Raw genomic sequence first — 26,514 nt, forward strand, 5'->3', positions numbered from 1 at the left:
GCGCACGCGCCGCACATCGCGTCGCGCGAGCCGACACAGCCGCGCGATGCTTCCGCCAGGCAAAAGAGTCCCTGCTGTCCCGTCTCCCCCCCGCCCCCCGCCCTCCTGGCTCCCCCTCACAGACACCGGGCCGGGGGGAGAACCGGGAGGGGTGAAACGGGAAAGAAGAACGGGGAAGGGAGAGCCGCCTCCAGACGCCGGCGGCCTCCCGCATCCCTGACGCGGGGCTTTGTCCGCGGCCGGCGGCTCTGAGGCGAGGCGGTTCCGCGCTAAGGGGCGCTCGCGCCGCCTCGCCGGCGCTTCTTTCTCCCCCCCCCTTCCCCTCCCCGAACCCCCCGGGAAGCGGCTGGCTGCGGGCTGCCTCTCGCTCCCCTCCCCTCCCTTTTCGTTTTTATTTTATTTTATTTTAATTTAACCCCCCCTCCCTCCCTCCCGCGCGGCGGCGGCCCGCCTAACTCCCCCACCCCACCCTGTCCCCGCAGTTTCCCCCTCACCCTTCCCGCTCCCGTCATGGCGACATGAGGAGCCCGCCGGCCGCCGCCGCCCCGGGCATGGGCCCCGCACGGTGCTGAAGCGCCGCCGAGGAGCCCCGGCGCCGCCGCCCCGCCATGGGGTGCTGATGGCCAGGCCCCGCCGGGCACCCCGCCGCCGCGCAGGGGAGGTGAGAGCCGGGAGGGGACGGGGGGCTCGGGGGTGTGCGGGTCGTGCTGGGCGACGCCGTAGTTATAAACTGCGCTGCGATTATACAGGCGCAAAGTAAACGCGCTCAAAGCATCCTGCCAGCGGTGCTTTGCATGCCCGTGCGGGTGCGGTGCCCGTCGGGTCCCTGTCCCGTCCCCTCTGCTCCGTGCAGGGGCTCAGCAGCGCATCTCTGCCCCAGGTGTGACTCTGGTCACAGCGCGACGCACGGCATTGACGAACAGAGCGGCATTTACGAACAGAGAGGGTGAAGGTGTCGGAATGCACCTTAAAGATGACGTAGTCGCAGCCCCTATGGCTTGGGCAGGACACCCCCAGGTGACCAGGTTACTCCAAGCCCTATCCAACCTGGCTTGGAACACTTCCAGGGTTGGGACATTCACAGGCTCCCTTGGGCAACCTGTTCTAGTGTCTCACCACCCTCATAGTAAAGAGTTTCTTCAGAATACCGAACCTAAATTTCCCCTCTTTCAGTTGTACCCATTACTCCTTGTCCTATCACTACAGTACCTGAAGAACAGTCTCCCTCCAGCTTCCCTGTAGGCCTCCTGGTTCTGGGTTTTGTTCTCTTGTCTCCATGTAGTTCATTTGCAGAGATGGGCTGCACTCTCTCCCGGCTGTGATGGAAGGAGTTTCCTTGAAGGAAGAGCAGCATTGTGCTCTCTAAATCCATCTCCAGAGGGGTGAACTGGAGGGAGTGAAATTGCCGTGGGTTTTTTTGCCTATGGTAGAAAGCAGAATGTCAGAAAACATTCTCCTGAAAATTTGTCCACTGAAGACAGAAAAAACCTGCTCTCCTATCCTCCCCTTTTGACCCTGTGAAGGAGGGAAAAAGGAACAATCCCTCATTTTACCACTCTTAAAAGTAAAGGTCTTAGTTGGCAGGCTGATTCAAGCCTGAATTTAAAAATTATTTCAGCATCAGCCTTTGTCTGCTCCTAGATATTTCTTTCTGTGGTGTGCTGCATGTACATGGCACAGCCCCTTTTAAAGACAAAAGGGTGAGATTATTTTAAATAAAATGCTGTAACTGAGCAAGATGCAAGTGGTGCATGACATACTTGAGAAAGGGGAGCATGTCCCCTTCTGCTGCAGGGGTGGCAGCTGTGCCCCCCACCTCTGCCCCTCTGCAGATGCACCTGGAGCCCAGGTCAGGCAGGGTGAGGCTGTCTCTCAAAAACCAAATCGTGGCATCTTTTCCTTGTCTCCAGGGTTGGATTTTGGATCCCTGCAAACGATTCAGATTTGGTTTTCAAGTAGTTTGGCTGGCTTGTGGGGCAGGAGGAGGGCTTGTTCTCATCAGTGCCTACACAGACCTCAGCATGGGGTGTGGGAAGCTGATTTTTTGGCTTCTCCCCAGCAGGAACTGAACTTTCACATGGGGGGGGTGTGTGTATATAGATACACACACACACAGAGTTTTAATTATCCTTCACCCTGTGTAGAACTTAGGCACAGTTTGATGTGGCAGGACTGATCCTAGCTGCTGCCTTAGCTATGTCTGTTGTGTATTCCCAAGCCCTGCCCTTGATTTGCTCTGGGACCCTAGTTAAAAACGCTGACAGTGGCTCTGGTGAGAGCCCTGCTCTGTCGAGATCCCATCCACACAAGGCCCTCCTTGCTGGATGCCGGCCGGGGCCAGGCTTTGCTGCTGTTCCATGTTTGGGGTGTCACTGGGCTGCAGCCTGTGCTGTGAGCAGGAGCTGCACTGCACTTCTCTGCCCGGCTCTTGGGAGCTGTGCTTCCCTAGCTCCAGACCTGTCTTCCATCTTATAGTAACCCTTTGATGCAGTTGTTATGTGTGAGAGAATGAGTTGTTTTCCTATTTTCAGGTGGTTCCAGTAATATGTACCTACATTTATCAGTTTAATCTGAGGTCAGTCCAAGTGTGACACTCTTCTGTGCTGCTGTCTTTGCTCGTGTCACTGCCCTGGGAGAAGCTTTTTGTCCAAGTGTTTACAGCTTTGTAAAGCTTTGAGCATCTCCCCTGTAATTACAGCCCCTTTCATTTTCCATTCTCAGCCTTTCTGTGTTCACCTGCCTCAGCATCCCTCACACAGGGACTGAAAGGAGACCTCCAGCAGTGTCCCTGTGGTGGATGGTGCCTTCCCCCAGGGCCTGCTGGAAGACCCTTTCCCATGCAGACCTGCAGCCATGCAGTGGTTAAAGCACTAGTTAGTCTTGACTTGGTGCTGAACTGGCTTTTGGGGAACATTTGTATGCACAGGTCTAATCACTGTGTTTTTATGAGGCACTTTTTATATTTAGGAAATAAAGTTCAGCATCACGCCAGTGGAAATGATCCATTTGCACTGGTTGATGAGAAGGGTAGATAAAAACATCTGCAGTTTATGCCACACTGAGGGATTTTAAAAAGGTCAGGCAGGACCAGTGGCCTCAGGAAAACTAGACATGAAATTCTGAGTTCCAAATGATAACCCTTAGGACTCGACTGCCTGAGCGCGGACCAGACTGTGAGTGAGGAAGACCTACATCTCCAAATGGAGTGTAACGCGGCTGCGGGATCAGAATTCCTCCCCTGCAGTACGTAGAATGTGTACCCAGAGCTGACTTGCCCAGGAACCTGCCTGTATTTGCCTTTTTTCCTCTGCTCCCATGGCTCTGTGGGCCCGAGGAGCTCCTGACCAAAGCCTTTTCAGCAGCACGCTCCAGGGAAGCAGCAGGAAAGCCGGCTGGCCATCAGGGAGGTGGATGTTAAGGGGGATTCTGCTACAGTGAGTACAGTTTCTTTCAGAATGCAGTGCAATAACAGCTATTTGCAAAAGCCAAAAAAGCACAGTGAAGTCATTGAGATGGAAGGAAATCTCAGGTGTCCCCAGTGTCTGTACAAAGCAGATGTGGTCTGACATTCTCCCTTCCTGTGTGTTTGCTGACTGCGGATATTATCAACACTCATTCATTAACCACAGTGAGTATTTGCACTTGCTGTGCCATAAACTCCTCTAAAAGCTCACTCATAAATAACATGTTGCAGCAGATACTCTATATTGCTCAGCAGCCCAGACACCAAACGTCTTTACCAGGCTGATGGGAGCTGCTGAATGAACCCATCTGCTAGAGGCTTCTGGACCTTTTTGGTGGTTTTTCACGGCACTCAGCGAGACCCTGTTTCTTGGCTGGGGTGACTTGACTGCTGCAGTCTGTTAAACACCAACTTGGCTCCTAAAAACTTCAACCTTTAGGCTTTTAAATAATTCTGGCTGTAAATCCTGGTGTTGACATGCTCCTGACTGCAGCCATGCAGCTGACCCATCAAGCTCAGCCTAGTCCCCATTTGTGGGAGCCCTACGAGTGTGTCCATGCACGCAGTGACAGGAGCAAAGCAGGATTCACTCAGCTCCACTGTGGGAGCAGCAGGAGGACCGCTCCAGCTGCTGTACACACTGCCTCAGACACTCTGCTTCCTTCCCCTTCATCTGTACCTCCCCTCTCACAGCTCCCATGTCTGGGATTAGTTTATTTTAGGCTCAGGAGTGGTTCTAGCTTGTCTGGGACTGTGAGTATGTCATGGCTCTCGTAGGACAGGAGAGATGAAGAGGCAAGGAAGAGCCAGGACTGTGCCTGTGCCATGCCATTTTAGCGGACAATTGGAATTATATCCTCTCCTGCATTGTCTCAACAAGAGGCTAATTAGTCAGCAAGCTCGAGCTCCTGGAGGATAATTAAGCTTTATAACTGTGGGTTCTCCTTGGTTGATGAGAAAGAGGAGGCAGTACCCTCAGAGCACAAGAATGCTGCTCTGCAGCTACTGTGCTGTACCTCATAATTGATCTATTGTTTCAACAGCAGATAATTCCTCATTTCCTCATAATTATCTCTTTTTACTGCCTCACACTGTATCCTGATATTAGCTGTAATCACTAATTTATCCTGAAGCCAGTCAGAATCTACAAAGCAAAATATTGGCCTTGGTGAGCACTTAGGCTTTCAGACAAAATTCCCTTTTGTTGTTGTCCAGAGGAATCAAGCCATTGTAGTCAGACATTTTTTTGACGTGGCTGTTGAACTGGGTATAAACTTGTTTGGTTTTATCACTGTTCATTGATGTTAATGACTGACTGCTGCCCACAGACAGAAAGGGGTACTGCTGAATCCTGGCTCTGTGTTTTTGCCCACAGAGTCATTGTATTTATTTGGTTTCAGAGGATTATATTACTTAAAAGGTGCTGCGTGATGCTTTAAATTCCAAATGCCTGTTGGCCCTTGCCTCTAGAGAGTTAGTTTTTATGGGCTTGAAAGCCTCTGGCCCTATTTTATGAAATTACTGCTCTCCCTCCTAGTTTGTGAGCCTGGTTTTCCTTGGAGTGACTTCCTCCAAGTCACTGTTGATTTATACCAAGTTACATGGGTGGTGGGAGAAGTGAATCATGCCCTGCATGTGTTGCTTTGAGGAGACTACCAGTGAGACATTACATAATGCCAGGTTTGGTTTGCCCCTTTTTTTTTAATTTTAAAGCCTTCCTGCTGCCTGAAGAACAGACAAGCTGCTCTGGGCTGCTTTGAGCCTTTAGCCCTTGGGGTCCGCAAGTGCTTGAGGCTGCAAAGTACCTCTCAAGGTCAGCTTGTCCTAGGTCCCTGCTTGAGCAGGGCCTCCTAAAGCCAGCTATTCTGCACCATGTCCAAGCACTCTTTCAAGGCCTCCAAGGATGGGGATGGAAACTCCAGAGCCTCTCTGAGCAACCCAGCCAAAGGTCTGTCACCCTCACAGTAAAGCAAGGCCACTGGTTGCCACCCTCTGGACACAACCATTCAGCCACTTTGCAATCTACCTCCCTGTCTGCTTGTCCAAACCCTCCTTCCAGCCAGGAGTCTGCCCTGACTTTCCTTGGCCTTCCTTTTGCTACCCAAATACTCAAGACCCTTTAGTCTCTCCCGTAGCTTGCCAAACATAATTCCAGCTGGGCTTTGGCTTTTGTCTGACCTCATCCCCAGCTGCCTCCCCTCTCCCATAGTCACTGCAGCCAAGGCAGCCTCTGACCCTCACAAGTCCCAACAAGCCCCTCCTTGCAGGGGGGTGGGGATCCAGTGGAACCCCTGTATCCAGGGTGCTCCTGGGTTCCCTGTGCTCTGCCACACTGTTCTGCCTGCACACATCACAGTCATCCGGAGTCCCCACAGGGATCAAAGCACCAGCATCTCCTCTTTGCAGTAGAGCCTCTATCCCTCCTCTGCAGCACTCCCAGGTCATGGGAGCCATCCCACCTGTGGTCCAAGCCTGAAGTGTTTCACCTGCACACAGCTCTCCATGATACCACAGTGTTCATAAGCAGACACACACCTCAGGGATGCACCCCAGTGTGCTTTCCGTACCAGAAAGGGTGTGGGGGATTTCTCCAGAATGGAACATCTTAGATGTGGCCATGCTTACACGAAAATGCTGAAAGGGACCCCCCTTAGGCAGCATTTGTTTTTGGGTTTTTTTCTGATACCTTCCTATCGTCTCACCCTACATGCTTTGAACCTATTTTGTAGTTACAAACATTGAGGTGGGGCAGAAGGTTTCCTTTCCATCCCAGCAATGACCTGCTTCCACCTTTCCCCTTGTCCCCAGACGCTTCACTTACCTTGATGGTGGGGGTGGGCACTGCCTGCTTCTCTTGTGCAGGTGGGGCTGAGGCTCTGCAAGCTGCCAGTCCTAGGGAAAATCCTGTCCTTCTCCCATGAAACTTTGATATTGTGCAGCCTGCTCACTTCCTCCTGAAACTCCTTCACTCGGCACTGTGGCTCTTCCAAGAGTCCTGGCAGAAGGGGCTGCTGGTGCCTCAGGTGCCTCTTATATAGACTTAGCCCAGGTGCTGCTGAGTGGGTGCTTGGCTCTCCCTAATTAGGGACAGCTGGTGATGCTTCTTGGAAGCTGCTGGGGTTCTCTCAGTCCCCTGGTTTGGTGGCTCAGCAACAGCAGCACCCTCAAGTTCCTCAGAGGTTCACAGGTGTTCCCCAGTAGTCCTGAGCTTTGTCCCTAAAAGATCCAGAGCGTCCCTGCGCAGAACCCAGAAGCTGCCATGCAAACCTTGGTCAGTTCCCTCAGGAGCTGCTTATTCCTTTGCCCGTGGTGCACAGGGAATTTGTACAAGGCTCAGCCATTGCTGTCTCGGATTTATCTGTCATTTACATTGGAAAAAGCATGAAATTAATGGGGGTCGTTTCTGCAAACACTCATTTCTCTTTGCTTTATTCTGTCTGGTGCTTCAGTTCTGAACAAGAAGATGGCACCATCTTTTTGCCATTTGACGCTTGTGGTTGTCCCAGGCAAGGGCTGACTGTCCTTGACGTGACACCCCAGTTCACACAATGAAGGGTCACATTCCTGACCTGTTCTGAGCCTTGGGACAAACTGCTGCCAAACAATAGCAGGGCCCATTCCTACTGAAATGTGTTCCATGGCTGATTTGTATAAACCTTGTGAGCAATTTACATCTCCCATTCATTTTTAGGTTCAGATAAACCAAAATCTTGGAGCTGAACTCACAAAAATACATTGAGTTTCATCTCCTTTTTTGTATCAACACATAAGTTCTGCAGCTGGAGCTGTTCTCCTCGGGCTGAATCCTGAATTTCCCTTTTATCCACAGTTTGCTTGGTCTGTTGCTGCCACAGCAGGGAGAAGAGCTGTGATTAAAGCAGCCTGTTTGCACCATGTGAAAGCTGTGGCGTGGAATATTTAAGCTGTTTCTGACCAAACACTTTTCTGGGCGAAGGCTGCTTGAATGGACTCATCTTTGCAGTTTCTAGACAAAAAGGAAATGCAAACCTCCACCTCCTCCGGCCCTGGCCCTGCCTACCAGAGCCACTAGCACAGGGAGTGGGGTGGGCATGGGTCTGGAAGCACACCCATCTCACCAGGAGGGAAAAATGGTGACATTGTCTGAAAGTTCAGTCAGGAGTTAATCTTCTGCCTTGTTTTTTAAAAGTTCCTACTTTGGAAAATACCATTTTAAGTTTCCTGTAAACAGCAAACCCCTGATGTCAGTCACAAGGCTGGGGGAGTGAAGGGGAGCAGAGATCTCTTAGAAGTTGTCCTGTTTATGGAGCTGCCCTTTTCCAGAGGGCTCCTCCTTCCTAGCTGCTAAATGGACCCTGGGTTTTCTGTTTCAAAACAAGATGTAAAACCCCTCCCCTCCCTCCCATCAAAACACTGCTCTGCATTACCTGTTCCACCCGTGGTTTTAGCTGGCGGTTCCTTTAAAATGTTTGGAAAAATTCATCTGTTTGGAAAACTGGCACTAAAACGAGGTCAGCTTTATTTGCACTCCCAGGAAAAATCTGGTTGGAGGAAAAGCAGTGGTGAGCGTGTGATGTCCATGAGCCCGCCTGAACGATGCTGCCAAAATACCTCACAGCCTTGCCTTTGTACCAGGTTGTGGGAGGCAGCTCGGGCTGAGTCACACAGACAAGTGGCAAGAGCCCTCTTCCTCTGGCAGCCTCCAGAAAATTGCCTCTTTCCCAATTTGAGCTTAGGCACAACTCACAGGGGCTGCTGGTTAAAGGTGTGAGATCACCTGCAGGCTCTTAGTCACTAACGCTGCTCATGGGGAGAATTTTTACTGCTCTTGCTGTTTGAGCAGAAGGCAGTTTGTTCCTTCAAGCACACTTGCTCACTTAGGTGCTAATGTTGGAAATTATATTCCCAAACCTACTTCTCCCAGCCATTCAGCCTGAGAAGGTTTTATTGTCTCACAACACTCTCGAGCTGTTTCCAGTGGCCATGTATTTTGTACGTCCCAAACCAGTTGATTTGAACCCCCACTGGTCATCTGCTCATTTATTGCCGTCACCTCAGGCTGTGCTTTGGCACTCCCCTCTGGCCAGCACAGAGTTCCAGACTGCCTCACTGCCGGGGCATGAGGAAAGAGTTAAGCTGAGAGAAAGCCCCAGGTACTAAAATTAACATCCATCCCAGCCCCCGGCCACAGCTTTGAAATTTCTAATCACAACTTGCAGTTAGACATTTCTGCTAGCAGTAGGCTTTTGGATCCTTTGAAATCACAGATGGCTGGCTGGAGCTCCGAGGAATTCAGTCTCCTCCTCTCTTCCTTCTGCTTCGCCTTCCCCCCACTGCCCAGAAAAATCTGTGTGCAGGTCATCTGTGAGGTTTTATTACTGCTTGCTAAAGCTGAAGCAGATTTGGCTGCTGGTCCCTGAAAATACGAGGTCTGCAGAAATTGGTGTGGTGCTTCAGCTCTACTGGAATTACTCCCCTTGTTCAGAGCACCCACCTGAATTGATGTGCAAAACAAAGATAGTGCGGTTTGGGCTGTCTCTAGCCCTAGAAATCTAGTTAACTGTTTACAAAGTGAGCTGTGCCAAAAAGCAAACAAACAAACAAACAAACAACCCCCCTCCCCCCCCAGCAAAGAGACAACAGGCCACCATCAGAACCAAAGAGGTTTTTGTTAGTGCCCTGAATTATTTCAGTCATCCTGTCTGTAATTCAATTGTATGAGGACGGTTGGATTGCAACGGGGAGCAGGAAAATCAGGAGCTCTGTTAGGAGTTTGTTCTTCTAGTGGATAGTGTGTTCCTGGAGCAGCATCTTTTGTGTGCAGGAGGCACTTTTTATAGTCACTGCAAGTGATTACAAAGCCTAAAAATAAAAAAACCTCCTCTCTTTCGCTTCCCACACAAATGCACCCCCCAAACCATGAAGTGTTATTTGGTCAAGGAGTTGTCTGCCCCTGTTCCTGCTTTTGGAAAGTGTAGCCTGCAGCACTTGGCAGCCTAAAATCTCTCCCGGGAAACTGAAAAGCATTTCTTTGAGTCAAGGTAGCTATAAACTTGGACCAAAGAGAAATCTTTAGGAGATGAGAGATCTTTATTTTATGGACTGTGGATAAGGAGGTGATTTTTGATGTCTCTCACAAGTGAAAACTTCACACCAAGGTTTTGACTCTCTAATTTTGGAGCATGATTTGACTTGCAGCTCCTCACAGGAGGAGTCAAAGCCAGTGCCTTGACTGGGCTCATTTCTCCTTTATTAACTCCCCAACTGTTCTTAAACAGGTTTCAGTGCAGCCAGGTGAAGTGCATCTTCCAGTGAGGATCAGGAACTTTAGGAACTGTTTGAACAGTGGTTGAAAAACTCCCGAAGTAACCACAAGGGAAAAAGCCCCAAACCCAAAAAGCCAGCACCCTGGAGCTAAAGGTTAATTCTAAATCAGGGAAAGAAGCAGAAGGCTGGGCTGAGTTAGTTCATGGTGTCTGTCCCGGCTTGGGCAGCTCCTCCAGCCATGGGTGACTCGGGCTGGTTTGTAGGAAAACACGGGAAGTTTCTGGCTGGAGGAAGTGTTTGGTGTGGGGGCAGGCTCAGGCCTCCTGCTGGCCCTGCCTTGTCTGAGAGGTGCTGCCCCACCGAAGGGTTCTGCAGTGCTGCTGCCGCTTTTCTGCTCAGGTCCTGAGCTGGGCAGAGAAAAGAGTCCATGGACCTCCCTGTGCTGGATTTTGGGAAGCTGTGCCAGCCCTGCTGTCCTCATGCTCTCAGAGCCTGCTCTGCCTGAGCTGCCCCGTGTTTTGGGAAGGCTGCACACAGTCCTGCTGGCGGTTCGTTTATCTGATGGAGAGCTATGTAAATGGAGATGCAAACTGGATTCAGCCCCGGGGTGCTTGGCCAGGCTCCCGGCTGTGCTCTCTGCTGGAAAACTGCACCCTCTTGCTCCAAGGGAAACTTTCAAGCGCGTCATTCCTCTTCTTTTTTCCCTTATAAAGGTTATTGTGCCTCAGCCCTCAATGGAATGAGGTCCCTAGGTCACAAAGGAAAGGTTATTTTCCCCTCTCTTTGCCCTTGGCAACTGGAGAGCAGTTGGCAGCAGAGCTCAGGAAAGGTGCCCCTTGCAAGGCCCTCCTGGGTGTGTCCTGGCTCCAGGGACACCCGAGCTCTCTGCTGGGGCCAGTGACCAGCCCAGGCAGCACAGGGACAACAACCTCCGAGGGGATCAGAGTAACTAAAAGCTCCTGTCTGGTTCCAGAGGCCTGTGAAACCCATTTGTGTTGTAAACATGGTGGGAATATTTATCAGTCACAACAGAAGAAAACGGCCTGAAATTTTAACCTGTGTTGTCTCCAGTGATTTGGGGGTTGGCTAATTACTCTCTCCTTCCTGCAAAACCAGGGAAGGACCATCAATATTTCATGTGAGGAGACATGGCTGGGCTAAATAAAGCTCCTGCTTTTTTCCTGGTGAGTGTAGAGTGAGCTGCTCCCGGTCCCCCGGCTCTCAGCACAGCTCCCAGCCTCGGCCTCTGCCGTGGGTCTGCTCCCAACCTTGCCACAGCCCACCTCAGGGCCGTGCCTGGCACAGCTTTGCCATGAGATGGTGAGGGATCCAGCCTTTGGGAACTGGCCACAGGGAAAGCCGTGGCTCTGATGGGAGGCTCATGAGACGCTAATGAAGCCCCCAAGGGAAGGAGCTGGAGGGGAGGCTGTGACTCTGTGTCCCTGTTTCCCCTTCAGCCCCATTTACAGTGAGCATCCTCAGGACCAGCCCCAGGTTTAAAAAACAAATGCAGAATCGAGTAAATGCATGTAAATAGGCTGTGGTTGGAGGTTCAGGTGTTTCACTTCCCCAGGCAGAGTCTCCCTCTGGGCAAGAGAGGAACTTTTGATAGGGATTTTTCAGCCCACAGAGGCCGTTTGGGGGCTGGTGAGAAGAGACACGCCACAGAGCTTTAGGAGTCCTTTTCAGGTCTCCTGGTTTCAGGGTGTTGTGCCTATTCAGTGACACCTGGACATTTCCAAGCCAGTACAGGCTGTCCCTTGTGCATGGAGCAGGATTTGTTATATAAAAATCTAATATGGAAGGGGTTCCTGTTCAAGGACAGAGGGCCCTGACATTTATTTGCCACTTAAAACCTTCTGGGCTCTTAAGTGGGACAGGAGTGTGGTTTATACCTGGTGCAGTTTGTGTGAATAAAGAATAGCATTTGTTCTCTGTCAGTCTTGATCTTTAAGGTTTCCTTTAGCTCTGGGAAAGCACCTTGAATCTTCATTTACTCAAGCTGCTTTTGTTGGTATTTATAATAACATTAATTTTGTTGGTATTTATTTATAATAATGGATTGTTTTCCCTGTGAATTCTGTTTATTTTCTCAGAGTCAGCACCTTGCTTATTTCCTGTAAATGCAGCCTGGACTGTTGTATTCGCATGAAAATGCCTGGTTAGTGTTTGGCCAGTATCCACCTTGGGGGGATTGCACAAGGCCTCATGCAAAGAATTGGAAGTTTCAATAACTTTCCCGTGGATTTACCCTTCATTTACCATTTCCCTCTTTTGCCTAAGTGAGTTAACGCTGTCAAAAATCTGCAGCCATAGTGCTGGTAGGCAGTCTCAGAGCTACTGAATAACCTTTTCCGTCAGATCATCTTCTCCATTTGAGAGCAGGTGGTGCAATCTGTTGTCTTTAAAGAAATAAAGTACAAAAGCCTTGTCTGTTCTTTTCCAGGTGTAATGGACAAGTTTTTTTGACAGGCTGTTCCTGTGAGTGAGGCTGTGCCAGGGCTGGGGGAGCAGTTCCATTTCCTGCAGCTTTATTCCCCTCCGCGCTGCCTTTTGTCTGGACAGGCACAGCCCAGTGTTTGACCATGCTGTCTTTGGTTTTGCAGGTAGCTGTATCCAGCTGGGTGGCAGGTGGATCCAAGGGTCACCATGAAGTTTTCAGGACCCCTGGAGAGCCAGAGGTTGTCTCTCCTTCTGGAGATGGCAATCTCTAGGGAAGCTCAAATGTGGAAAGCACATGTGCCGAAAATTCAGCCCAATCAGGTAATGTCTGTCCTTCACGTGATCCATCCCAGCAGAGGCAGGAGACTGTCCGGGCGGGGGTGGTGTGGGAGCAACTGGAAGAGTTCATGAGCAGTTACATTTCCTGACACCTGGGGAATCAGCCTCTCAAGGAAGTGATTCCCTCTTTATTTGATGGACACGCTTGGCCCAGGGGTGCAGAGCACACTGCACAGCACATGGAGTTACGTCTCTGCTGGGCTTGTGGCAGCGCGCGCGCACACACACACACACACACACACACACACACAGTCCTGATTAAATTCATTTTACAAACCGTGTGGATTATTAGCGCCTGTTTCTGCTGGGCACCAACTCTGCAACAGTTCCTAAAAGCAGCTTCACTTTCTTGGGGTGATTCACTAATGGCAGCATTGATCTGATGCCTGCTCCAGCAAGAGCCCCAGTGATCCAGCAGGGCTATTTACAGAGCAGGGTGCAAGCTCATGTCAAGGGAGGCAGAGCCAAGCACTGGCCTGTTGGGTTGAGGAACGTTCTCACAGGACTGGAGGAAAATTCAGGCTGGAAGAGCCCACGGGGGATCCATAGTCCAGGCTCCCTCTTGGGCTGCAGGGAGGTTGGAGCAAGCCGCTGATGGCCTCACCCAGTCCACACTGGGTTTGTGCTCCTTTGGGAGGAGGCTCTGCCTCACCTGAGCACTCACAAACACCTGTGCACTCCACGAGGTTCTGGCTGAAACAAAATGTGGGAAGCGGGGTAACCGAATTTCTGGCCCTTTGTGGCGGGTTGGGCTGAAATAATCACACTGAGGGCCCGGATCCAGGCTCGCTGCTGTTGCACCACATGAGACGTTTACACAGGTAAGTCAGCTGCCATCAGAGCTAATCCCTGTCGTGTTTGTTTTCTCTGTCTGGCAAACAAGGAGCTGCTGCTGTTGGGCAGGAGAACATACATTTTAAGGGCCTCAGTATTAGTTTTGTTAATCCCTGTTTCGGTCTCCAAACAAGTGATCTGGTTGTCAGAGGTGTGGAGTGTGTTGGAGCTGTGGCTGTCTTGAGGCATGAACAGCTTATGACTCTGGTTTATGGTAAACCAGCCTGCCATTCCCTGCTGGCTGTACTCCTGGGGTGATTATACTGTAGGGAGATAAGATTACAGGATAACAAGATAGGGTAGGGACTCAAGTGTAACCAAACCAGATTGATGGGTGAAGATTTCACAGGGATGAGGCACTTGCCTTTCTGCCTTGGTGAAGTTGGTTCTGGTGGCTCAGAAACCACCACCTGCCTCAGGCAGACTTCCCAGCAATCCCTCCTCTGTGCTTGTCCTTGCTCCTGGAATTTCCACCCCCAAAATTCTTGTGTTGGTGTAACCTTTTCCTTTCTGTTTTTCTGCATGCCAGCTCAGACACTGACGTTATCAGTGCTGTGCCACTGAATGTTTTCTAGCAGTAAGGGATCACTAACTGGGAGTGGAAGCTGCAGGTGTGTGAGGTGTAGGAAGGTCAGAGGGAGAGGAGAGCATAAACACAGCTGCCTGCTCAGGGGAAACTGAGAACCCTCCTGTCTGTAACCACACATTTCCCTCTGTTCCTACGGTTCAGCACAGCCAGCTTGTCCAACTGTCCCGTGTTCCCCCAGCTTTCACTTTGGCCATGGAGCAGGCACGGACATGCAGTGTGAATTATCCTGTTTTCTGCAATATCGGGGAGAAGGTCAGATTCCCTAACATGCACTGCCTGCTTCTGAAAGCAGCTGCAGCAGCCTGAAACCTCCCTTGCACGACAGCGTTGTTAATTTCCCGTGGCAATCGGGAAATCTGCATCCTTCTGTGGATCAGATCTGGCACCTCAGAGCGTGTGGAACTTTCCATTGCCTGCTCTAAGGGTGCATCAGCTGCACAGAGGTTTACTGGGCTCACCTGCTTTGCCAGTGACAAAACGTTGAGTGCATCTGCAGACACCCAGTGATCTGACTGGGGACACTAGGGAGGTATTTCTGGGGACTAAACTTTCTGGTTTGACTCTTCAGGAGACGTTTTTGGTTCTGGTGTTTAAAGCCGGAACAAACTTCGTTTCTAAATATGTGACACTGAGGTCTTGGACAGGAAGAAAGAAACCCACAGTTGAAGAAGCAGGAAGATTTTCCATTTTAGGATGGGTGCAGAATCTGCTGGGGACTTGGTTCCTGGTGATTTAATGTAACTGATTCCTCTATTTTGTTTGTATTTCTTGTCTAAAAATTCCTACTCCTTCCTTTAAATGCTGGCCATTGTTCTGCATATGTGCAACATACCAAAGTCAGATCTCACAAAGGCTTTTCAGCATAGAAACCCAGTGGACTGAGTCTGGAACCTCCTCCTGCTTCTGAATGGATTTGGCTTTTTTCCCCTTCTGGTTCCCCTTGCCTTCCCTTCCCCTTTTTTCCCCTTCCCCCCCTTCCCCCTCCCCCATGGTTATATGAGATGCAGGTGACATTCAGGAGTGTTCTTGGGATTAAGGCTTGAGAAATGGAGCCCTAAAGACTGGTCAAAGGTTGATTTTTTTGCCTGTTACAGAGTAACTTTGTGGCTGAGAGGGGCCTCAGTGAAGACTTTTGAATTTCTTTTTTATAGAAAGAGAGTGTCCCTTGTGTCACGCCTCCTTGCTTTCCCGTTGCGGCTCACTCTGTCTCCCCGCTTGTCCTCTGTACCTCCTGAGGAATCCAGAGAGCTGAGTTTATTTCCAGTCCTAATAAAGGTCACCTGCTCACTGCCCAGGAGCCCGAAGGGACCAGGCAGCAACAGCCATGGGGAAGGAGCAGAACACCTGTCCAGGACAGGAGACACTAGGGAGAAGATTATCAGCTGAGGTGTTTTCTCTCAATTGGGCAGTAGTAAAACAGAGTCATGTTCGAGTTCACAGAGAATATTTATTTTAGCCTACATATTCCATAAGTCTCAAGGTATGGGAGAGATCAGCATTCCTAGAGATGATTTGCTTTGTGCTTGCCCTCCAGGAGCACCCACGTCTTGGCTCCTGGTTCTCCTGCCTGGAGCAGGGATGACACATGGAAAGTACCTCTGCCCCAAGGAGGAACCTTCGCTTTCCACCCAAAGGGACTTTGTCACTTTCAGCCCCCAGAGTGTCTCAGTTTTGCTTTTAGTTTCAATTAACTAAGGATCAGTGACCTCGCTGCTTAATTAATTTTCCTGTGCTGCATTTTGTAATTTGTGTTCTGAGTGTGTCACAGGGACACCTCTGAGAGAGAGGGATAGAGCCTGGTGTTTGTGGGGGAAGCTCCTCGCCCTGCCTGGAGCAGCATGCAGGGGGACCAGTTCTCACTCCTGCCTGCCTCCCAAACCAGGCTGTAACAACCTCTCCTGGTGCTTAAACTCACCTGTCTGTGTCAGGGGATTCTGCTCCCATCCTCCTGCTCCTCTCTCTGCAGATTGGGTCTGGAGCACACACCCTTTTTGCAGGGTTCCAGGAAGAGCTGGAGACTCCCCTCCCTTTCTTTGCTTCCCCAGATAGTTCCTAAGGAGGCAGTTGAATTTTGGAGCCAGCCTTGTGCTGGACATGCACCAAGCTGAGGGTGCTTTGCAGTTGCTCCTTGCTCCCCCAGGCACTGTGGGGCTGGGCTTGGTTTGATTTCACAGCCCAGCTACGCTGTGAGTTTGGGTCAGACGCTCTTCCCTTCACACGGCAAGGCCGGGCCCGCAGGCACGGCGTGTGCAGCTGCTGCTCCCTGAGTCAAACGGTGCCTTTGGCCTGCCCACAAAGGGCACCAGGATCCAAGGCCAGGTCTCAGAGGGCTGGGGAGGAGAGGCAGCACAGACAGAGAGAGAGAGTCTTAACTCTTCCCAGCCATGCTGCTTTCAGGAGAAGACCTCACCCTTTACCTTGGTAGGCACAGGGAAACAGTGCCCAGCCAGGACAGACACCACTGGGAGCTGTGGAAGCTGCTGCCTGTTTTGGTGGGATCGAGCAGCAATGGGATTTGCCAGGGATGGAAGGACTGGGGGGTGGTGGTGTTGAAGTCCCTGCAGGCAGGAGCTGAGCTTTCAATACCCTCTCCTGGTGTGTGGTGTGTTCATTGTGCTCCTGGGCCCTCCTGCTCCCAGGGGGGCTCACATTTCACCCTGGAACTGCATCAGTGATTTTAGGAAGAAGCAGTGTTCCAGGCTGTAGCTGAGCAGCAGCTGAGAGCAGGGGCCCGAGTGGAGCAGCAGCAGACAGTGCTGGTGACATGGGGCACTGCTGGGGCTCAGGGCAGACCACAGGCACTCTGTCTGTGGAAGGTACACGTAGGCATTCCAGTAGCCTTAACTATGTATTTGGTGTCAGTATTGGGGTGGTTTTTGCTCAATTCCTGCTGGTTTGCCCTCATGGTGTTACTGGGGCAGTTACAGCCCAGCTTTTCATGCTTCTGGGCACATCTGGGCTGATCATCCCCAGTAATCCCCACTGGAGCGAGCCCAGACAGTTCCTTGGGTGATGTGAAAGGCTCTGGGAAAGCTGGAGATATTTCTGAACTGGGTCACAGGGAAGGATTGGGTGTTAGTGACTGAGCTCTGTGTGTGGTTGAAATTTAGCTGCTCTCCAAACAGATCGATGGGGAGACACAGGCCAAACACCTAAACCAAACACCAAAACAACTGCAGGTGAGGCTGTAGCTGCTGCCTCCCCTTCCCAGTTCCCTGAGCCACGGAGAGCCTTGTGTCAGCTGTGTGCAATTTCCTTTATTCTAACAGGTACTGAGCTAAAAAAATCCCCATGATTGGAGGAAAAAATAAACCTTTCCCCACAAAACCCCAACAGAGTCCCGCCCCTCTGCTGTTGGTAGGGGGGGCTTTGTTCCAGCTGGGAATTGCTGAGCACCCACATGGTTCTGAGCAGGTTAAAAAATCATAACTAAATAAATAATAAATTTTTGGGAACTACTCTGGAGCTGAGGCTGCCAGTGCTTGACAAACTACAAGTCACCCATCCTCTTTTCCTCAGAAAACCTCACTGGAGTGAGGTTCGAGATTGCTGTAAGGAAGTTGTCTTTTCCAGGGCAGGTTTTTGGGATGGGATAAGTACCTGCAGGGACAGAGTGGTGACTGGGGCTGGCTCCAGGCTCCCCCTTTGCAAAGGAGGCTTTGTTTCCGTGCTGAGTCACTCCTGCAGAGGTAAAACCTTTGATCCTTTCTCTCCCCCAGGATGTAGCCATTTCTCCAAGGCAGAGGGATGAGGTCATCCAGTGGCTGGCCAAGCTCAAGTACCAGTTCCACCTTTACCCAGAAACGCTCGCCCTGGCCATCAGCCTCTTGGACAGGTTTTTAGCAGCAGTAAAGGTAAATATTTGCAGCTCCAGGGACGGGAACGCAGTCGGTGTGCGCGGTCTGAGCGGTGCGGCCAGACGGAAGCGCTTCCTTCCCCCGGCCCTGCCCTGCCCTGCTCACACGTGGGTGGGCAGCACCTGCTCTGCTCTGGAGCCACAGCTGGGGGGGTTTGGGCACCCAGAGAGCAGTCCCTGCCCCAGCCCAGGCTGCCTTGGGAAGGCAAAGGCAGTGCCATGAGCCACAGGGCAGCCCTCGGACAGCAGCACCAGGGACAGGCGCTGCTCACCTCCATGGCTGCATTCCTCCCTTTTGTACCCCCCTGAAATGCTGGGGCACCTGCTAGCAGGAAACTGAGGAGAGGTTTGAGCCTGGCAAGGGGGGTGGTGCAGGGAATTGGAGGGAAAAAAAGGGTAAGGAAGGTTGAAATACAGACAGTGGCTTTTGGGGAGTAGTTCCCTACCAAGTTGCTTTAGAGCCTGATGGACTCCATCTTGGACTGATATCAGAGAGGTAGGAAGGAAAAAGGGAAGCAAACACAGGTGCAGGCTGTACATGAGACAGCTGTGCCCTCCTGCTGTGCTGAACCCAACTGGAATGGATGAGCCCCTTTGGGTCTCAGGCTGTTTCTCCGTAGAAACTGCTTAAAAAGGGGGAAAAAACATTTGGGCTCCCTGCAAGTGGGCCCTGCTGCTCCTCTGGCCCCCTTAGTTGAGCTGTGCTTTGCAGCTTCCAAGTGGCCAAACACAGTGGGCTCCAGCCTGGAAGCCCTGGAAGTGCTTCCAAAGCCTGTCAAGTCAGGCTTTGGAAGTTTCTCTCTTACCATGCTTGCTCAGTTACATTCCGTGTTCAGCAATCCATGGTGTCGTGCACATCTGCAGGTGTCTCACCCCACACCACCACCCTGCTGGTAAACACTATCCCCTAGGAGATGGCAGCTGAAGGTGCATTCCGAGCCTGTGCCCTTGCTTTCCGTGTGAGAGACTTTGGTAGAATACAAGTGACATCATTCATTAACTCACCCCTTAAATATTAATAAATATTGATTGTGTTTTCGTGCAAGCCATGGAAATTATTATTTTTAAGAATCCAAAGTAGCTGATTTACTGGAATGCTGAGGTGGCAAGGATTTAGATCCCTCAGGAGCCAATGGCCTGAAGTGCAGGTTTTCTTCCTGCAAGCTGGAGCAGCCAAGGAGTCTGTACAGAAAGCGTGGGACTGCGAGTCCAGAGCCCACTGTGTGCTTTGGGCAGTCAGCAGGAAGGGGGAAAGGGGCTTGGCCTGGCTGAGCTCTGGGGCTTGGTGCTCCCTCCCCAGTTTTCCTCTCCCACAAAGCTCATTCCTCTGATGCAGCTGAACTGATTTTTCACCAGGGGTTTCTCTGGGATTTTGTTGTGAACACCACCAGTCTCTAACCCAGGAACAGACTTGGTGATTGCTGTGGGACTGGCTGTTAGCCAGAGCCAGCAGTGCTGGTGTATCTCACTGCACAGCACTCTTGGCAGGCCCAGTCCCAGTCCTGCCCTAAGGGAATTCATTCCCTTGCACACCTGCAGGTTGTGAGTGCAGGATTTTCATTTCCCTTTGCCTTCAGCATCTCTGACCACAGGCAGAAGCTGCTCGCAGCTCTGCAGTTGTGCCAGAGTTTAGGAACAGCCTCTGCCTCTCCAGCCTCAGCCACTCCTGAGCATGTGGCCATGGCCAGTGGTTGTTACACTGCCAGTGGGAGTGAAACTCCTTGTCAAGGTGGTCACATGCACAAAGCTCACAAAAAATCCCCCTTTCCCCTCCTAATTCCACTTACCTTGCCTAAAAAACATCTCCTTGGGGAAGAGACCAGCTCTCCCTCACTAATCCCTGGGCCACGGTTTTGGGAACTGTAGTGTGAAATTACAAGTGGTAATTTCCCAAGGGTTTTTTAAGAAGTTTTTCTGAGTGTCACTTCCCCAGGCAAAGACAGTGTTTTCCAATTCCCATGTCCCTTCCCATTCCATGTCTTACCCACAGCAGCACTCGGAGCAGAGCTGTGCTGCAGCAGGTAACGTGGCTTTCCTGTGAGGGGACGAGCTCCCCTCAGGATTTTCTCTTTGTCTGCTGTGCTGCAGTGCCTAAACCTGAGCTCTTCCCAGTCCAGTGACGCCCGCTCGGATCACAGGGCTGGCAGATCCCTGCCCTGCCTGACGTCACGGAGCAGGGATTTGTGCTTGGCACAGCTTGGCACTGCCAGGGCATAGCCAGAGGTCAGCCTGCACATCCAGGAGGAGACCTGGGGCTCAGGATGCCCCAGCAGAAGGATCAGTGTGATGCAGAAGGATTGCTGCATCACACTGACGCAGAGCCGTCTCTGCTCTCCTGTCCCACAGGCCCGTCCCAAGTACCTGAACTGTATTGCAATCAGCTGCTTCTTCCTCGCTGCAAAGACCATTGAGGAAGATGAGGTAACTCTGTTCTTCTACCGTGGCATTGTTGGACTGTGCCCTCCCAGCCCTGCCTTTGCTTGCTCCTGGTGGCTGCCACTTGCCAGGACAGGAACAAAGCATTTGGTGTGATGTCCCTAATGAGTGGTTCTCTCCTTTCCCTTTTTGCCTTGGCTTTTGCAGAGGATTCCAGTACTGAAGGTTCTGGCTCGGGATAGCTTTTGTGGTTGTTCTCCAGCTGAAATTCGCAGAATGGAGAAGATCATCCTGGATAAACTGAACTGGGATCTTCACATGGCAACGCCACTGGATTTCCTTCATATTGTAAGTAAAGGGCTGTTGATTTTCTTCCTGGTGTCAGTGCAAATGATGTGTCAAGAAGCGGCAAGACAAAAATTCTACCTGTAGGGGAACAAAGACCTTGGAGTGTATTTGGAATTCCTCTGTACCTGTAGTTTTTGAAAGAAAATGCCTTGCCACAGAATTCCAGAGGAGATTTGTTACTCTTGAAGTGCAATATCCAAAATGTGAGCCTGCCATCTGACCCTTTGGTCTGGTCTGGGGTGTGTTCAGCCAGATTCACAGCTCCTGGAAATTGTGCCCCTAACTCTTCACTGCCAATGGTTTTCCACAAAGCTAAACACCAGGCAGCAGGGAAACAAGGAGTACAGCCATGGAGAAAGCCCCAAGGGTGGGCTGTGAGTGTGGATCCATGCCTGTGCAGATCTGCACGGCCAAGAGCCAGATCCACACATGAGAGGAGATCAAGGGAGGTGTCCTGAGGTTCTCTGTGGGATGTTATCCTCGCTCCTTCCCTGAGGAGTTTGTCTAGGAGCCCATAATGCCACGTGTGCACTGGAGAGAGAAGGGTGGATGGGAAGGCCTTTTGCAGAGCCCTAGAGCTTGGTGCCAAGCAGGTCCCACCAGAAGGGCTGCACCAAGCGTTGGTGGGTTCGGCAGGTCGGGTTTTCCCCACGGGGCAGAAGCTGCCTCCAGGGTCAGGCTGCAGGCCCTCGTGTGTGCAGACTGTTCCCCGGCCAGCGCCGCCAGCTGCCCCCTGTGCTTGTGTCCCGCAGTTCCACGCCGTGGCAGTGTCCAGCAGGCCGCAGCTCCTGGCCCTGCTGCCCACGCCGAGCCCCTCGCAGCACGTGGCGGCGCTGACCAAGCAGCTGCTGCACTGCATGGCCTGCTTCCAGCTGCTGCAGTTCAAGGGCTCCATGCTGGCGCTGGCCATCGTCAGCCTGGAGCTGGAGAAGCTGCTCCCCGACTGGCTGGCTCTCATCATCGAGCTGCTCCAGAAGGCACAGGTGAGGAGGGCGGTCCGGGGCAACACCCTGCTCAGTGCTCCAGGCCAGCTGGGGCTTTGTGGTTCCTGGCTGCGATGGCTGACGGTGCTCTGCTCCTGTGGGGACGGCTGTAGGGACAGTACTGCCAGGTCGACCACCTGCACTGCGTAACAGTCACGTACACAGGCCCTCGCTGCACCAGGGAGAAAATACACCAGGGAGCAAATTCCACCTGTTAGTGGCTCTTCCATTCATTCACAGCATACAGGGCACCTTGCAGGTACTCTGGGAGCACACTCCAGCTGCTAACAACAGGCAGTGAAATCCTTCAGTATCTCAAAGTTGTGCCTGCCTCTCCCCACGAGTCCCACAAGGTGCAGGAAGGAGCAGGGGGTGTATCTGGGGAAGTCACCGTGGTAGTTGGCAAGTGAGGTGCACAGGTGGCCGGGGTGCTGGGAGCCCACGCCCTCTCTCACCCTGCCAGTGATCCCACAGCAGCCGTACCTTTGTTGTCTTCCCACTCCAGATGGACAGCTCGCAGCTGATCCACTGCCGGGAGCTGGTGGCACATCACCTTTCCACTCTGCAGCCTTCTCTGCTGCCCAACTCTGTATATGTCTACAGTCCCCTCCAGCAGACCCTGGTGACCTGTAACAGAGGAGCGTTCCACCGCCAGCCCTCCTCTGTCCCAGGGCCGGGTTTCTCCCAGGACAACGGCCGGCCAGAAGCGCCCGTCACAGCTACAGCCGCGCTCTGCCCGCGCCTGCCCGCCCCCGCCGGCGGCTGCAAGGCAGGCTCCGCCAAGCGCAAGGTGGAAGAGATGGAAGTGGACGACTTCTACGATGGCATCAAGCGCCTCTACAACGAAGAGCTGGCTCCGGAGGCGGTGGCCCTGGAGAGCATGGGCTCCGTTTGCGGCGCCGACGTCTCGCGGCAGGAGGGCAGCGTGTCCCCCTGCCCGCCTCTGCAGCCGGTGTCTGTCATGTAGCTGCCAGGGCCACCACGGGACCTGGCAGCCCGTGGCCTCAGCGGGGCGAGAAGGGGCCGTACCTTGTCAGGCTGAACTGAAGGGAGCCAAAAGAAAACCAGGAAAAAAAAAATCCCGACCCTTTTTTGAATTTTATTTCTTGTGCGGCTAATTATAGTTCCACTATTTAAGCACTTAAAAACACAAAAAAGTATAAAAATCTAAAAAAAGACCCAAAAACCAAACAAAAAAAGTAGCAAAAACCTGTTCCTTTCTAGTGTTGTTGGTTCCACTGTTTTTCTGCTCCTGTGTGTTGTAACCCATTCTCCATGTCCGAGAGCTCACATCAGCCCTGTGGAGCCCTTCCGGGTTTCCCAGCCAACTAATGCCTCTCTGATCCCATTCCCACCTGCTCCTTGCTCCCTTTCTACCTGCTCCTCTTTTAGTTCTCAGCCAGTCTCGTGCATGACATTCTGTCCTGCCCCACCTCCACCACAGCTTTATTTTGCCCTTCTAAACAGAAAACCTCTTTCATTAATAGTTGGGTGTTTAAATGTGATAATATTGAAAAACTGGATTTAAACAAAATATTAGGCAGGAAAAAAAAACCTAAAGCGATGCTTGCAAGCTGCTCCACACTTCAGTAATTCCCACAGGAGTGTGAAGGTGCTCTGTGCCTCGCACAGAGACTTCTCCCTTGTTACACCAGTTTGTCTGTCCCAACACAGAAAGCAGTTACTGGGTTTTGCATCACTAGAACGAAACTGTTTTTTTCTTGCTGTGTAGCACTGAGTGTGGATTCTCACCAAGGCTTGGTTCTCTCCATCAGATGTAACCCTTGAATTGTGCAGAGCCCGGTTCTCCCTGCACGTTCCCCAGCACTGCTGGGTGAGGTGCCGGGGCAGCTGCGGACACCTGAGGTTTGGAACGTGTGTCAACATCAGGCACAGAACCAAAACAAAGCACCCCAACCCTGGAGTTTTGTGTTCATGTTCTAACCAAGAGTCTGACCTGTAACGCGTCTCCTCCGTGTGACACCCCGTTCTCAGAACACCCCGTCCCGACTGTAAGCTCTCTCCACAGCCCTGAGGAAGGTATTGTAACCAGAGCCATTGTACTGATGAAAGCCTTCTGGTAGCAATAAAGAAAGTTGTCCTGGATTCCCACGCCGGTGTTGTGCTTTTCCCCCAAGACCTGGCTTGGCTTTACCTGGAGGCTGCCAGGGAGCTGCCCTGTGCCAGACACCTGGAAAGGTGACATGAGAGGTGCTGGACAGCCAGGAGGGTCACCCACCATGAGCTCCTTGCCTCTCCAGCAGTTCCAGCTTTGGCCCTGGCTCTGGTGCTCACTCCAGGCTGTTGCCCTCCTAGGCTGAGTGCCTGGCAGGGACACTGCTCCACATTTCCTGTCCTGGAGCCCCTCCTGCTCCCTGCCTTCTGAGGTGCCATCTTACTGCAGCACTCCACCATGATACCTCTCTTGGCTTCCACCTTCTTCCTGCCATGCCTCAAAAATTCCCCCTCAAGCCCACATTTCTCAGCAGGGTGTGCCTTCCTTCCCTTCCAGCCCTTCCTGCCGTCATTACAGTATTTTCAGTCCCTGACCTCATGCCGCGGCTCAGTTTTCCAAAGCCAGGCTGCTGAGCAGGCTCAAGGTGTCACAAGCACAGCACCCTGCCCCACTGCATGATACTCCCACAGTTCTGGGGCTCCCTGCTTCCAGCCCATGGCATGTTACTCATTTTCTCAGTTAAATTACACTGGCTTCTCCCTGTCCCCATGCTCTTTCCCCCAGGTCTCAGGGCATATTCCTGCATTCCCTGGTCGCAGTACAGGACACAGGCAGTCATGGCTGTGGGTCACTCTGGGAAGGTAACTGTCCTTGTCACCATTTCCCACTCCCAAAGCCACAGGACAGCAGCAGGTCATGCACTGCCCCAGCTTGCATAGCCTGGAGGGGAGAGCTCTGCCTTCCAAAACACACCCAATTAGCAGCATCACTGCGGCTCTCCCAAACTGCCCCAAACCCTTCCTGGCCTCCTTGTGCCGCCTGGAGCTGGCCAAGCCACAGGGCTGACTTGGCAAACCCAGGGCAGCCAACCCCGGCAGAGGCAGGACTCGGCCTCCCTGGCTGCCGAGGCACCTTTCCCACTCCCAGTCCCAAACACAGGCTGCAGAGAGAGACAGGCATGTTTTATTTCCTCGGTGCTGTGCACAAACCCTGTCCCTGGCCCAGGTGAGCCATCTCTGCCGTGTCCTGCTGTCCTGGCATAGGCCCTGGATGCTTGGCACCTCTCTGGCTGTGGCAGAGCAGCATCCCATTGGTTTTGCTCTTCCCTGGAACAAGTGCAGCAGCTGCCCGCTCCAGCCCCACCACCTTCAGCAGCAGGCTGCCTTCTATGCTGCTGCACTGCTGGAGCACAGGGCCAGACTGGAGCACTGCCAGGGCTCCTTGTTTCCCACAGGAAAACATTCCCTGATGCCCTTCACTCCTCACATGCATGTGACCTTCCCACAAACCTCACAGCACCCCAGTGCTTCACGTCACAGACTGGCCCCAGATGCCAACACAGGGTCTGTGCTCCAGGGAAGCCCAGAGCAGTGCAGGCCAGGAGCCCAGCATCTCCCACAGGAGCACTGGGATAAAACCACCGCATTCCCAACCCCAAGTGTCTGCTCAGTGCCCCAAGCCCAGGCAGCTCCCCCGGCACAGCAGACGCACCCCAGCAGAGCACTGCTGCTCATTCCCAAGCCTTCAGCTGCAATCCCAGCTCACCCTCACACACTCTGCTGCTCCCTGAGCCCCTGAAGGATTTGCCCTCCAGACACGAGAGCATGAATTCTCCGCAGCAGCCACACAAGGGTTAACCCCAAAGCACAACTTTTCAACTGGGAGTGGACGAAGTGGCTTCCCCAGTTCTGCTGGGGGACACCTGGGAGACAAATAACCTCCCTGAGCCGCCCCCTCCCCACGCTGGCATCTCTTCCCCAAGAGCTGCAGCCATGCAGGAAGCAGCAGAAGGTCACGTCCCAGCCCTTCTCCCAGCCCTGGAGTGTGGGAAAGCCCCCAGCAGCCTCCGGCAGCTCCGCCCCTCGTTCCACAGACAGCGCTGGTAGCGTCTGTGCCCTCTGCTCCCTTCCCTCCGCCCTTTATCCACCACTACGGAGTCTGACTGTTTTCCTCATGGACCTCTTCTCCCTCAATTTACCCTTAAAAAACCCCAAACCAACCCCAAAACCTTCTACTGACACCGGCCACCTCAACAACCTGGGGCAAAAAAACCCCCCGCAAGTTTAGTACCTGCTCTGCAAGAAAGCTACTCCATGTTTTGAGCCCATTCCCTTCGAGCCGAGTCCGGTTTGCGAGGATTTGGAGACCGCCATAGAGCTTCCAACAGTGACAAATAAATTTGGGCTGCAGGGGACCTCTGCTGGCAGCTCCTGCTCGCAGCAGGGCTGGATCGTGCCTCACCTCTGCCTTGCCCTCTCCAAAGGGAGCCGCCTCACCTGGCTCGCTGCTGCTCCAGCCCAACTCCCATGAGTGCCCTTCTCTAACTCCGCTCTGTCCTCCCGCAGACGCGAGCTCCAGAGCTGCAAGCAGGACTCAAGGCAGCAGCACAGCACAACTCTACAGAGCTGCAAAATAAAGGCAGTCCGTGTGAGTACTGGCACTCAGGGTGTGCCCAGCTGCTTCTCTTTCTGCTAGGCTTTTAAATAATTCCATCTGAAGTTCAGAAGGAACAACAACAAAGAGGTGTAAGGACAGAGGACAACATAAGGAGAGGATTCCCTCCCTGGAAGAGGGGGCCCACAGGAGCCTGCAGGAGCCATCCAGCAGCTGGGGAGGCTGCTGGGCAAGCAGGCAGCAGGGTACCTGGGCAAGCTGCAGGCTGCCATGGCTGCACAGCCCACTGCCAGGGCCCTTGGGCTCCTAGCCACAGTCACTGGCACTGCAGACTGGCACAGGTGCCACCACTGGAAGAGAAGCCGGCCTAAACCGGGCATTTCATGGGCAAGGCATGTTCTGAGTCAACAGTGCCCAGCTTTGTGTGCAGAGAACCCTGGGCCACGGCTTTTTGGTAGGGATGGGGGC

The 26,514-nt window shown here is 52.6% G+C and overlaps 2 protein-coding genes across 4 annotated transcripts in view; one reads left to right on the forward strand and one right to left on the reverse strand.

Annotated features, from left to right (window-relative positions):
* The first annotated feature begins 327 nt into the window (after positions 1 to 327).
* Positions 328 to 23,582, forward strand: CCNI (cyclin I). Its single transcript, XM_018923551.3, has 7 exons — positions 328 to 661; positions 12,316 to 12,472; positions 17,633 to 17,767; positions 20,116 to 20,190; positions 20,353 to 20,493; positions 21,246 to 21,476; positions 21,982 to 23,582. The coding sequence occupies exons 2-7, from the start codon at positions 12,359 to 12,361 to the stop codon at positions 22,441 to 22,443; spliced, it is 1,158 nt and encodes a 385-aa protein (XP_018779096.1). The 5' UTR covers positions 328 to 661; positions 12,316 to 12,358; the 3' UTR covers positions 22,444 to 23,582.
* Positions 22,782 to 26,514, reverse strand: part of SEPTIN11 (septin 11) — a 48,570-nt gene continuing 44,837 nt past the window's right edge. For all 3 annotated transcript variants that reach the window (XM_050974200.1, XM_050974195.1, XM_050974196.1), the window contains exon 10: positions 22,782 to 26,057. In XM_050974200.1, coding sequence (XP_050830157.1) covers positions 25,973 to 26,057 — 85 coding nt within the window. In that variant the 3' untranslated portion in view covers positions 22,782 to 25,972. The remainder of the gene's footprint in view (positions 26,058 to 26,514) is intronic.

Source organism: Serinus canaria, chromosome 4 (genome assembly GCF_022539315.1).
Source record: "Serinus canaria isolate serCan28SL12 chromosome 4, serCan2020, whole genome shotgun sequence".
Taxonomy (NCBI): domain Eukaryota; kingdom Metazoa; phylum Chordata; class Aves; order Passeriformes; family Fringillidae; genus Serinus; species Serinus canaria.